The sequence below is a fragment of the Pteropus medius genome, unplaced genomic scaffold (assembly GCF_902729225.1).
Source record: "Pteropus medius unplaced genomic scaffold, Ma_sr-lr_union100, whole genome shotgun sequence".
Classification (NCBI taxonomy): domain Eukaryota; kingdom Metazoa; phylum Chordata; class Mammalia; order Chiroptera; family Pteropodidae; genus Pteropus; species Pteropus medius.
Genome location: NW_024348242.1, coordinates 3,391,257 through 3,404,168, shown reverse-complemented (window position 1 = coordinate 3,404,168; position 12,912 = coordinate 3,391,257). Strand labels below are relative to the sequence as shown.

Here is a 12,912-nt window from a genome sequence, read left to right as displayed (position 1 = left end):
GGTCCCATCCCACAGACGGGGAAACTGAAACCCGGACAGAGATGACCGGGCCAGGAAGCGAAGGGCCCAGGGGTCCCAGTGAACATGCAGGTGCCTCCCCACGACGGAGCAGCTGAGTGGGGGCCAGCCTGACCCGGGACCCCACCGACGTGGCTGCCCGCAGGACCTGCGCCTCTCCCCGTGGCGCCCGGGCCCACGTCCGCGGCTCTGTCTCCAAGGCCAGGACGCGCTGGCCCTGCGGGGAGCCGTCCGCCCACCCCGTGCGCAGCATGAGCTGCGTGTCTGAGCTGTGACCCAGTGGCACCCTGGTGGCATGGCCACAGACGCCCGTCTCCGGAACAGCAGAACCGCGGCTCTGAGGAGCAGTGACACAGCTGAGAGCCGCCCGGAAGCGGAGCCTGCCCCCAGTCCCCCCAGCGGAGCCTGCCCCCCAGTCCCCGTCGCAGCCCGGCCCACGGCAGAGCCCCCGGGGCCGAGGCGGGGCGAGGCCCGGGCCGCCGGCCAGCCTCACCTTTCTTGGCTGTCTCCATCTCCTCTTCGGTCCAGCGGGAGCTCTCGTTCATCTCCATCGAGGCTGCGAGGAAGACGGGGCACGTTGGCAGCGGCCGCGGAGGCCGCCTCGCCCGCCGCTGGCTACACGGGCGCCGCGGAGACATGCTTGTACCCGGGGCCAGCCTCGCACAACCCGCTGGGGTGCGGGGTACCAATCACTCCACCTCACAGACGGGGACACTGAGGCGGTCCAGGGCCTAGACCGTGAGAGCTGCCTGTTTAGGCACGTGGTTGGGAAGGGGCTGGCTCGCCTGGGAGCGTGCAAACGGGGGGGACAGGGACGTGGGCTTTAGACAGGCAGGGACCCCATCTGAGCGTGGACTCCCCAGGGCTCAGTGACTCTTTGGTGAGGTGTCCTGGGCACTCCAGCACGCTTAGCGGCGTCCGTGGCCTCTACCCACCAGATGCTGCCAGCACCTCACTCCAGGTATCACAATCAAAAATGTCTCCATACGTGACCAATTGTCCCCTGGGAGTAAAAATGCCCTAAAAACCGTGCTCTACAGGGTGATTGTCACATTGTCCCCAACGCATCCAGTACAAGGACGAGGCTTCTGTGCTTCTTAGAAGGGACACGGCTGACCCTGGGTCGGCGGTCGGCCAAGCCCCTGCCGTGCCTCCGTGAGCCTGTCCTCCAAGCCCCCTCGATGGGAGCCCGGGGCCTCCCCTGATCATTGCTTAGGGCCTTGTGAGGAGGCAGACATGAGGGACGTCACCGCGTGGACTCAGCACCTGGACCAGCTCCAGGCACCGAGGAGGGCTCAATCGGGGCTGGCTGACCACAGGAGGAATGTCTGGTAGGACAGCACTGGGGAGCAGCAGCTCAGCAGAGAGCAGGCCCCACCCCCGCGGGCTGCCTCTGGCACTCCCTGCCACCACGCCAACCCCGCCCCCCACCCTGGGACCGGGGTGCGACGCTGGGACAGCCTCCTGTAGTTCCCACCCCACACTCCGGCCCCCGATCGGCCTGGGGTCCCAGGAGCGCCCCAGAAGTCAGGCACACCAGCACACTTCTGAGGGGAGCTCTATGCCCTGGGCCTCCGGGCACCCTGGCACCAGGGGGCAGCTGGCTGGAGACTAAAGAACCACATGGGACTTGGGGCCAGCAGGGCGGGGTTTGAATCCCGACCGACTCCGTGACTTTGCAGAAGCAACGCCCCTTCTCCAAGCCTCAAACAGCCCATCTTCGAAATGGGTACAAATTACCTCCCATCGAGGAAGAGGTGAGTGCCTGGCACAGACTCTGAGTGTGGAGGAGGGGGCATCTGTGAGAAATGAAACACCAGCTCTACCAACTCCTGTCCTGGGAAGGCCACCTGGTGGCTGGGACCTCGGCCTGAGCACTCAGGGGCGGGGGTCCCCGCTGAGGAGGAAAGGTGGGCCCCTCAAGAGCCAAAATGGTAGACAACAGACACATGTCTGCTGCCCCCCTGTGGCCAAACGTGAGAACTGCTACTCAATTCTCCTGCTTCCCGGTAGGGCCCACAGAAGTGACGCTAAGAGCCCAGAGGCCCACCAGGGTTGGGGCCGGGTGGGGATGGCCGGTGCGAAAAACGGGGTGGTGGCTACTCAGCTCCAGCCACCGCCACCCTGGCACCACGGGGCAGTTGGCCAGCCTCGCACAACCCGCTGGGGTGCGGAGTACCAATCACTCCACCTCGCAGACGGGGAACTGAGGCGGTCCAGGGCCTAGACCGTGAGAGCTGCCTGTTTAGGCATTTGGTTGGGAAGGGGCTGGCTCGCTGGGAGCGTGCAAACGGGGGGGACAGGGACGCGGGCTTTAGACAGGCAGGGACCCCATCTGAGCGTGGACTCCCCGGGGCTCAGTGACTCTTTGGTGAGGCGTCCTGGGCACTCCAGCACGCTGGAAATGCGGGCCGAGTGCAGCCAGACCTCCTGATTCAACCCCCAAAGCAGACTGTGGCCCGGGATGTTTACGGGAACTCCCCCAGACCCGGAAACGCAAGCCTGCGGGTCCCGGCAACCGCCGTGCACGACAGGACGAGGCACAGGGACGCTGAGGAGCCGGCCCCAGGTCACACGGCGAGGTCACCTCTAAAGCCGAGAGGTCACGCCCGCCACACCGGGCGCCCTCCCCGGCCTGCGACTCACCCAGCTCAGCGCTCTGCTGGGGGGTGACGGCCTCCTCGCTGTTGGCCTCGTTGGCCATGGAGCGGGTGATGCGGCCTTTGCGTCTCCCCTGGCTGTTGGCGGTTTTCCGGCCTTTGGAGGCCACTGTCTCCTTCTCATCGTTGTCCTCCCCGGAGGTGTCGTCCGTCTTCTCCCTGGAGGCCAGCGAGAGAGACAGGGATGACTTCTTCTGAGCCAAGAGACCGGGCGGCTGCAAGAGACCTTGTCTTTGGAGCTTGATGGGCACTGGCTGGTAGCTACCTGCAGCGCCACTGTATTTATCAGACCGGTCATGTGAGCTGGTAGCCATCGACGACCTCGTTCTCCAAACAGGGGGACGTGGGCCGGTCGTTAACAGGATGGCTGTTTTATTCACCCGACTGGGGACATGGGCTGGTGGCTCCTTGCAAGGACCATTTTATGCACCAAGTAGAGAGATGCCCTCTACTCTCTGCCTGCAAGACTACCGGATTAGCTGCATGGGGGTGCAGGCTGGCAGCAGTCAAAGCCACTTTACTCCCCAAAGAGATGTTCCCAGTGGGGCTCTGTGAATGGCCTTTGCCGTCGGCATCACTGGGTGCCGGTGCGCCTTGGGGAAGACGCCAGAGGAAGTTTCCTGCAAGCTGAGCGAGGGTGTGTGGGCGGATGTGACCTCAGCACCCGGAGCTGGGCCCTTCTCTGGAGCCGGCTCAGGGGTTCACTGTGGGGCCTCTGAGATTTATCACCCTGCCTTCCATCCATCTTCCTGACGGCCCGCGCTGAAGTCTGAGAGACGCGGGTAACGAAGCCAGATGCTCTCTGCAACCGCATTCCGGAGCCCATTCCATACCTGGCGCTAAGCCGTGCCCACCCCACCTCGTGACTCTTCAGCTGGCCCTGCTCCCCTGGCCCCCGGGAAGGCATAGGGGGGGCTGTCGGGGCCCTGAGGTGAGGCCTTGATCTGCAAAAACTCACACTGACAGGGATAACTGCAAAGGTGAGGGCGTGGCCCGCCCACATCCCGGCTCTCACCACTGCTGCCTCCCTTGCTCTTCCTGGGAGATCCAGCTTCCTGGAGGGGAGACAGGAGGGGAGTTCCAAAGCTGGCTGCCTGATGATAGTTTTAGAAGGGAGCCCAAACAGAGCATCCGGTTTGCAGGGTCCTCATGGTCGGAGAGAGGGCTGGGCTGAGGAGGAAGGTGGGCTTCCTGAGGTGGGTTGCCAAGTGACGGTTTAGCATTTGCCTTGGTAAAACCTGTAGACACCAGGACGCCATGGGTCTCTACACCTGCAATGGGCCACCAGGCCTCAATTTGGGCTGCAGACGCCTTCGGGTCACGTGGCGCCCATGCTCTGATACTGCCTCTTCCTTGTGTTATTGTTCATAAAACCAGCCGGGTTCTCCGGGCCTCTTCTCATTCTTCTCTCTGATGGCTCTGCAGACGTTGCTGCTGCTGCTGCTGCTGCTGCTGCTGCTGCTGCTGCTGCTGCCCCGGGGGAGGGTGGGGGAGGGGAGAACAGGGAGGCAGGTGAGTCTCTGCACCTGGGCCTCGCAGGCTGGGAGGGGGAGGGGACCATCAGGGAGTCGGTGGGAGGAAGAGGATGCTGTGTGGGGCTGAACGAGGGCCCCGCTGGCCACGGCCCATGCACCAGGGACGCAGGAGTCACGGGGTGAGGGGTAGGAGGCAGGGTTTCGAATGCCCGGGTTCAAGTCCTGCCACGATGGTGCTGTGTGACCTTGGGTGAGGGTCTCGACTCCTCCCCGTGGAAAGCAGGGGTATTCCGCGTGCCTGCACCTCAGCCACGGACTGTGAGAACCCTTACAGAGCTGGCGCCTGGCACAGATACTTGAGCAGAACAGGAGCCATGAACGCCACAGGGAGGAGCCGTGGTCGGCCTCCGGCAGGAACAGAGTGGGCACCACAGGACACCTGGGACACACTGGGCCCCAGCCCAGCCCAGCGCGTCCCTGACAGAGCTCAGGCCACCTCTCTAAGCCTGTCTCCCCGTTCCCCAGGTCAGTGAGAGTGGCTGCAGCTTTGATGAGGCCCCCTGGGGGGTGGGGCAGGCCCATTTTACAGGGAGATCAAAGAGGCTCACGCCAAAACCAGCCCCTCCCGAAGCCTCTCATCTCCTCCCAAGCGGGCCAGGCAGGTGAGGCGGGCACTGGCCAGGCCGCTCCGCCACACCGGGCCCCTGACCCTGCCTCAGCAGGACGTGGGAGGACGCGGGAGGACGCGGTAGCAGCCGGCCCCTTCCCATTCCGCCACTCCCCGTTGGGTTTCTATCCCGTCAGATTTCCTTTCAAGCACATGGTTTCCTTTGCCACCCCGAAGTCCGCCCTGCGGGCAGCTGCCAAACCAGACCACCTTTCCGTCCCGCTGAGCCAAATGAATGAAAGCGAACCCGCCAAAGAGCCTCTCAGTGGGTACCAGGGGCTCGGTCACACCAATTTGCAAACCAAGAGAGGGAAGAAGCCCCAGCAGACAGAGGAAGTGGGAGCTGGAGGCGCTCGTCCCCCCATCTTTCCTCCGTACCAGGAACCATACCCATCAATGGACGAGGTTCCCTTGGCCTGCAACCCCCCTCCCGAGACCTCCTCTGAGGTACAGCTGAGCACGGGCCGGCCACGGGCAGTGTGTGGACGCCGGGACCCAGGGGAACGCCGTACGACATGGCTCTCCAAGGCCACAGCGTCACCTGGAACCTCCCACCTCGGGTCTGCCCCCCTCCCCGCGAAAGCCCCTCTACTCCGTGAGAGGATGGGGAGGGACGGCACGGGGACCTCGACGGCCTCTCCGCTCCCCCGCGCCGCTGCCGATTGCTGAGAGGTAGCCAGTGACCCTCACCTAGCCTGTCCCCACCGAAATCCCTCGGACGCTGAGGCGTGACCTTTCAACAGCCCGAGAGCTGCAGACGAAGCGGCCCGGTGACAGTTTTCCGGCTCGTTCCAACATGGTGTGCGCTCTCGCCATGTGCCTGACGAAGGCGGCGAGGGCGCGTGGGAACCGGGGCCAGGACCCAGAGAGGGGGTTGGGGTCGATGGCACGGCCACCTGGGGAGGAGGGCCCCGCCCCGTGGGCCACCTGGCATGGCTGCCATCTCGACCCGTCACGCTTGCCAGCTTCTGAACACCCAGGAACCTGACGCCTAGGGGGCTGGGGGCCAGGCCGGCAGGGGCTTTCCAACCGCGGGGAGCTTGGCGTCTCCCTAGACCGCCCTCAGCTGCACCTATGCCAAGAATTCCCCACCTGGGGTGCGGCGTCACCCCGAAGCTTTTCTTACTGTCACTCCCAGCAGCCACATGGGCCTAACTCCAGGCTACCCTCCCAGAGCACCCGTCATCATCCCCTAGGTCTGGCTGGTGGCGTCCCCACGCCCCTGGGGACCTCATCCTTGGGCTGCAGAGCCAGCCGCTGTCTGGCCCCGGTGCCCTGAGGCCCGGCAGCGGCTGGCCCCAGCCTCCCAGCCATGCACGGGTGCGTCCTGGTCACAGGGCTGACGCCGGGGGTCTGTGCCCAAGCCCGGCACTGGGCTAAATGCCTCCCTGCCACGGCCCTCCTCCGACGCCCCGGGGAGCCCCACCGAGGAAGACGCCGGCAGTGTCCCCTTGCTCACGACACGTCCACCCCTGCTCTGGCCTCCTCCGGCCAGTCTGGGGCCCCAGGGTGGGGACAAGGACGAAAACACCGACAGGAACGGCGCTCTGTCCCCAGCGCCTCACACACACTGTCCCGTCGATGGCCTCAGCCACCTCAGAAAGGGCCGGCGTCACCTACTAGGCCTCTGCTCCTGGACCTCAGGCCCGTGCACGGACCGCAGAACTGCTGGCTGGGTTTCACAGGGAACGTGGAACCGCGGTTCTCAGGGCCTGCGGCTGCCCGCAGGGACCCCTCTGGGCTCTGGGGAGTCCTCCTCCCAGGTCCCGCCCACACTGGTCACGCCGTAACCTCCGGTTAGACCCCGGCAGCCAGGCTGGACGGTGGGGCTTTATTTAGATCAGGGGTGGGAAAGCTCCCTCTATGAGGCTCGGCCGGCAAACACTTTGGGGCCACTGCTCCTTCACCGGTCATAACTACTCAGCTGTCCATGCTGCGAAAGCTGAACTGTAAACAAGTGGGCGTGGCTCTGTGCCAGGGAAGTTTACTGACAAAATACAGGCTTTGGCCGTCAGTCGCTTGCCCCCCTCCACCCCCACTGCCCAGACCAGAGCCGCCCTCACCAGCACTCCACACGAACCACCTGGGGACAGTGTAAAGGTGCGGATGCCGACCCAGCGGGCCTGGGGCTCTGCTGATGCTCTGGTTCCTGGACCACGGCCACATCCAGGTCCCCTGCCCCTGGCAGCCGCTGATGCTGTGCACAGGAAGCAAAACCCCACCACCTCCCACGATGCCGCGGCTCGCGACGGGGGTCCTGCTCTGCTTTTCAGACTTGTCACCGGCCGGGCCTACAGTGGGCGTCACACGCCCAGGGCTTGGTCGGGAATGTCCCCTCCAAACCATGGCACAGCTCTGCGGAAAACTGACCGGATCTGTGGTTAGCCAGAGACATCGGCCCGAATCCCCAGGGGAGCCTGCTTCTGGAGCACCCAGCGCTGGACGAGCAACGAAAACTGAGCCCGTGCTGTGCTCAGGCCACGCGGACCAGGGGCTGCTTGGGAAATGGCACGGACGGAAACGGCCAGCGCTCACTGAGCCCAGCGAACTAACGTCCGACGAGGCCGTGTTCTCACTTCACACCTGCTGGCTCCCTGAATCCTCCCCAAACCCTGCTATTGTCTCTGTTTCATGAAAGGGAATACAAAGACACAGAGAGGTTAAGTAACTCACCCAACGTCACACAGCATTTCCTAGCAAGGTCCTCCAGGCAGGTGCTCTGCCTCCGCCTGGGGCTAGGGAGTCACAGACTCCTCCTCACCCCTGATGAAGCCAAACTGTGCCATGCGCTTGTGCATTTCCTCCACAAGCACTCCGGACACAGAAAATTCAGTCCCGAGCACACGTAGCCAGCGCCCCAGCGGCCGGCGAGGAACTACGTGAGGACAGACAAGGCTACGATGCTAAGATATCTCTACGAAGCAGAGTCTCCGACACACGGCAGCCCTTCGCCGTGACCTGCGCACACGAGGGAGGAGGCCTCTGAGCCGCGTCTCCACGGCTTTCGGTAAAGAAGGGCGAGGGGACACTTCAGGGAGGGGACCTGCATGGGCAAAGGCATGCTGAGGGGAAATGCCCACCGTCCTCACCAAACGGCACATGGGCCGTGCGGGGGAGCCTGGCCAGCTTAAAGGCCCGTGCTCAGAGATGTGGGCGACACTCTTCTTGGGAGGGAGAGGCGTGGGCAGAGGGTGGCGGACCCAGCCCTAGCTGGTTGAGGGAGGGATGCTGGCCGGTTCCAGAAAGGAGGGCAGTCCAGTGAAAGGTGGCACCAACAATCCAGGTAGGAGACCCAAGGCCGAACTCTCCGATGACGGGTCCTTGCCCGTGTGTCATGAGCGCCCGCACACCCGGCAATACCGCTTACAGCACCACCGCAGGCTGTCACCCCACAAACACTTTACCGAGCACGTACTACGTGCCAAGTGTCTCCAAGCAAATCCCAAGCAGGGTCTGCCCTAGTGACATCCCCAACTCTCGACAGCGGGAAGGACGGGGGGCGAGGGGGTCCCAGGAGCCTGACATTGGCGTGAGAAGTGGGGCCGGGGCTCAGAACCAGGGTCCGACAGGGTTTTCTGTGCTGGCGGCCCCCTGCTGAGCACTGGCCCAGTCCACGTGTCCCTCCTGGGGACGACGAGGCCGGGAGGCAGCTTCGTCCGTGAGCGGCGTCTTTTTATAAGACGCCGCAGAGGAGCTGGAGCCTGCTCGCGCCAGCTCGGGAGAACAGAGCCCAGCGTGCAGGACCCGCCAGCCAGCTGTGACACAGCCGTCGTTAAACGCCGAGATCCACAGCCTGACACTTGAGGAACTTACAATAAAAACAGAGGTAGTAAGTACTGGAAACGTGTCACTTCCCAGTTATTTGACTACGTTGGGCCTTTAGGGTTCCTCTTGGGGTTATTTACGTCAGCTGGGCCCGGATGGCGGAAGCAGGCTCCTAGAGAGAGCCCTTCCCAACGCCATGCCCAGGGGACTCACGGGGCAGTTTGGAGTCAGGCACGGCGGGAGCATTTACACCACGGCAACCGGCAGCGGCCACGGACCAGGCCTTCGCCCCAGAAGGCTGGTTGCTAAACACAAACTAGCACTCCACGGCCGGCGTGTCAACAGAACCCGAGTGACACTGAACACACACCCCGGTGACGAGCGTTCTGCCTACGAGGAGACATGAGCTTTTGGCAGCCGGGGCTCTGTTCTAAATGGTCAATCGGATTCTCTCCTGCTGTCTGGAGATAAAAGCTGAGGTCCACAGCATGTGGAGTGGCGACCCGGCCCCTGCCCAGCTCCCCCACCACCCTGAGGGCCACGTCCCCACCTCCTGCGTGAGGCCACACTGTTCCTGCCTCGGGGCCTTTGCACTCACTGGGCCCTCGGCCTGGCCAGTTCCGCCCTCCGGCTCAGGTCTGAGCCCACCTGGCTCCCTGCGAGCTGCCCCCCTCACGTCTGCTCTCCTGGCTCCGGCTCCTGTTTGTGGCCCCAGCACCACCTAAAACAGTCATGTTCGTTTACTTGTGTGCCGTCCACCTGCCATGGGGGGATGGGGGGTCAACTCAGGGGCCTCTTCTGTCCTGTTCACTGTGAAACCACCTACGATGGCGACGTGACAAAACGTGCCCAACACGGCCCAGGGCACTCCACTGGCTGTGGAGCCCGCCGTGACCTCCACTGTGACCTCCCACCATGACCCCCCCCCACACCACCCCGCCGTGTCCCGCTCACAAACACTGCTCTCGGGTGACCATTTCTGCACTCCGGGCAGCGCGGCTTCAGATGCCCGGATGTGAGGCTTGGCGGACCCACGCCGCTCGGGCCCTGGGTGTGCCCGGCCCACGCTCATGGTTTCCAGGCGGGGCTCACACGATCCATGTCCTGCTGTCCCTTTGATGTGCCCTCCCCTGCCACCAGGTCACGGCCCGTGAGAAGGTCATGTGTGTCTTCTCCCCAAACGGCAGCCTAGCTTGCTCGGTCCTTGGGGGACAGCCTGTCCCGCCTCCCAGGGGCCCACCTGCCCGCTGTTTTGCTGAGGACAGTGTCCTCCGGGGTGTGTCTGGGAACGGTGGGCCTGGAGGAGCCGCCCGTAGGTCTCTCCCCACTCAGCACAGAATTAGGCAGGGAATCAGGGACGTCTGCTCGCTGGAGCCCTAAATCCAGACAGGATCCCGCCCAGCCAGCTCAGCCTGCCCCCAGCGGAGCAGAAGTGACGGCCTCCTGCAGGCCGGGCGCCCAGGGAAGTGAGACTCAGCCTCTGCCGGCGCCCCACTCCTGCTCTGGGGTGGTGGTTTGAGACAAGACACAAGCAGCTCGTGTGCGCTCAGGAGAAGCACAGCCCAACCTGGAGGCAGTTTGGCCGTCTGGCCTGCCACATGTCCCCACCACACTTCACCTGGTGAGCCGTCAAGCGGGGAGGGGGCAGACAGGCCCTGGGGACCAGCAGCAACGGCATGGTGGCCCCCTCCCTGTGGACCTCGCTTGGCTGGTCCTGCCCTGGACTGCTTTCCTGGTCACACTGTCCCCATGGGAGCTGAGCTGCCTGAGGCCTCTGGAGTGCCACAGCAACCAGAACAAGGTCACCTGTCCCTCGGCACGGAGCTGGGAGAGGAAGCTGGGGGGTGCAGCCAGGGGACAGGAGAGAAGAAAAGATTCGGTTCTGGTTTCAGGCTCGCTCGTTTCAACGCGTTATCAAATCGTCCGGCACTCGTCGTCAAATCCGTCGTCACGTTTTCCGTCATTCGTTAAAGCAGAAACAGGAGACAGACAGAAACGCAGACACAGAGCTTTACAAGTGGAGAGAAAAAGAGAGAGAAACAGAAACAGAGGAGAAAGCGAGAGATGAAGCTAGCACAGGGCGGGGGGCTCGGGGGCGAGGGGCCTGGCCGGCGGTGGGGGGCGGCTGTGCAGGCGGCAGGACACAGGCTGAGCAGGCGGGGAGCTGGCGGGAGGAAGCGGGCCCCTCCCTGGACTTCCCCGCTCAGGCCTCAGGAGGCGCAGGCACCAAGGCGACGTGCCCAGGACAGGCATTTCCTGCCCCCGGTGCCCGGCTCTGCGGGAGGAGCAGACCGCAGACCACGCGCCCTGCTCCCAGCTGCCCCCTGCCCTGCACGCCCCAGCGAACCAGCCCAGCAGCAACACTCACCTTGGGGGACACGCTGCCCCCGCAGCACGGCCCCCCCATCACCAGGAGGCCACAGCGACGGCCCTACAGTCACCACTGCCCCTGGGCCCGGCCCTGCTGCCTGGCCTCACTGGGCCCACATGCTCGGCTCCCCGACGCTCTGCAGCGTTGGGCCAACTGACCACAACATTCCAGGCTCCGGTTTTGCAATTAGCTCGGATAACTCGGCCCCCTTGTCCATGAATCATAAACTACAAACCACTGTGCTGTCACCCGGTGCTCTGAGCTGGCCCCGCCTTGGCCGGTGATTCACCTTGGTGAGAGGACATGCGGGCCATGGCCCAGCCCACAAGCTCACTGGCCACTCGGGGTTGGGTCTTGGGGGCCAGGCCTCTCCTGCCAAGGCTCAGGCTTGGGGGTTTGGGTGGGGATGGGCTTCAGAGGGCTGGCATGCCACAAGTTTACGGCTGGACCTGCATCTCCCTCTGTCAGAGTATGGAGAAACTTCTAGAAACTGGAAGACACCCTCCGTTAAACAAGAAGGCCGTCCAGGCACTCCAAGTGGCCGGCACACATCCCCTGTCTCCAGATGCTGCAGGGCCGGGCAGCAGCGCAGTGGACATGGGGGTGGCCTTGCTCCCTAGCGGGGTCGGACAGAGGGCAGCGAGGGGTAGGCAGGGCTCCTGGGGGTCTGAGCCCAGAGATGCCCCATGGCCGATGCTTCCCCACAAGGAATTCTACGTTCCACCTGTGTGACCGTGCGTGCCCTTGACACGCAACCGTCGAGTGACGGGCGAACGGCTTGTATGGGGCACGCGGTGAGGGCGTGACGTGGCCAGGTGTCGCCTGCACGGATGCAATGCCGTCATGCCCCGTGGTGGAGCACTTGCGTAGGGCATGAGCACTTTGAGGTATAGTGTGCAAATATGCAAAGGAATGGGATTCATGCCCCAGGACAGACTGGCCAGGTCCCCTTCTAGAAGGGGCTTTGCTGCCCAGACACCGTGAGTGTCCTCGGCTGGCCGTGGCCTGTGGCTTAAGATCCAGCCCTCTCAGCCCAGATGGAAAACTGCCGACGGGCACTCCAGCTCCAGAGCACCCCCCGAAGGCCCGTCAGGTGCCAGAGGGCCTGCTCTGAGCCTCGACTTCCTCTTCTGCCGCCCTGCTCCCTTCCCTTCCCCGGGCGGTCCCCAGAGCCCCCCCAACAACCTCCCACAGAGGGCGTTCCTGGGCCAGCAGCATCGGCATGGCCGGGGCGCCTGCTGGAAATGCAGGCGCTCCTCCCCGGGGAGAGGGCAAGAGCTTGTGCTGGTCACCAGCAACGATGCGGGGTCTGGGACACAGTCTCAACCCTCTGTGACCCCAGGAGGGCACAGCCCGAGGACGCTGCTACGGCCGCCATGGCCATGCTGGCTCGGACGCTGGTGCTGGCAGGAGGAAGGAGCCCTCCGCTCCGGGGGGAATAACCTGCTCCCTCACGGACTGTACTTCCCCTTCTCGGACCTGGGCACTTGGGACCGGAGCCGAGACGGACTCCTCCCACCGAGGCAGGAGTGGCGAGGGGACATCCCCTGCGCCTGGGCCCACTGAGAGCAGCCCAGCTCAGGAAAGGGGCCGTCTACAGGGTGGTAGGTGCCTGCTCGTCGGCACCATGGAAGTCCCACCTCGAGTCTACCGCGGCGGCTCTTCCTTAGGGCGGTTTGTGCGGCCGGCGGGCTCGGCAGGGGCCACCTGTCTGGCTGCCGGCAGCCAGCATCGCAGCCTGATGGGCGGTGCACACAAAGCTTTACGGCCCTGACACGCAGCAGAGACTCGAGAAATGCCCTTTAGGAACACACTTTATCGTATGTCCAACACCCCTGGGGTGGGGGAGGGGCTCGGCCCTGGGGAAATGAGGCCCAGGGCCTGTCCCAGTGGTGGGGGGGGGAGGGGGTCCAGCGGGGGATACCTGCGGGCTGGGCTGGCGGCCTGAGCGGCCCC

The 12,912-nt window shown here is 64.3% G+C and overlaps 1 protein-coding gene across 1 annotated transcript in view; it reads right to left on the bottom strand.

Annotated features, from left to right (window-relative positions):
- Positions 1-12,912, bottom strand: part of NCOR2 (nuclear receptor corepressor 2) — a 179,833-nt gene that overhangs the window by 61,972 nt on the left and 104,949 nt on the right. Inside the window, 4 exon segments of the mRNA XM_039879488.1 lie at positions 512-574; positions 2,665-3,091; positions 3,637-3,733; positions 4,102-4,148. Of these exon segments, the coding sequence (XP_039735422.1) occupies positions 512-574; positions 2,665-3,091; positions 3,637-3,733; positions 4,102-4,148 (634 nt within the window).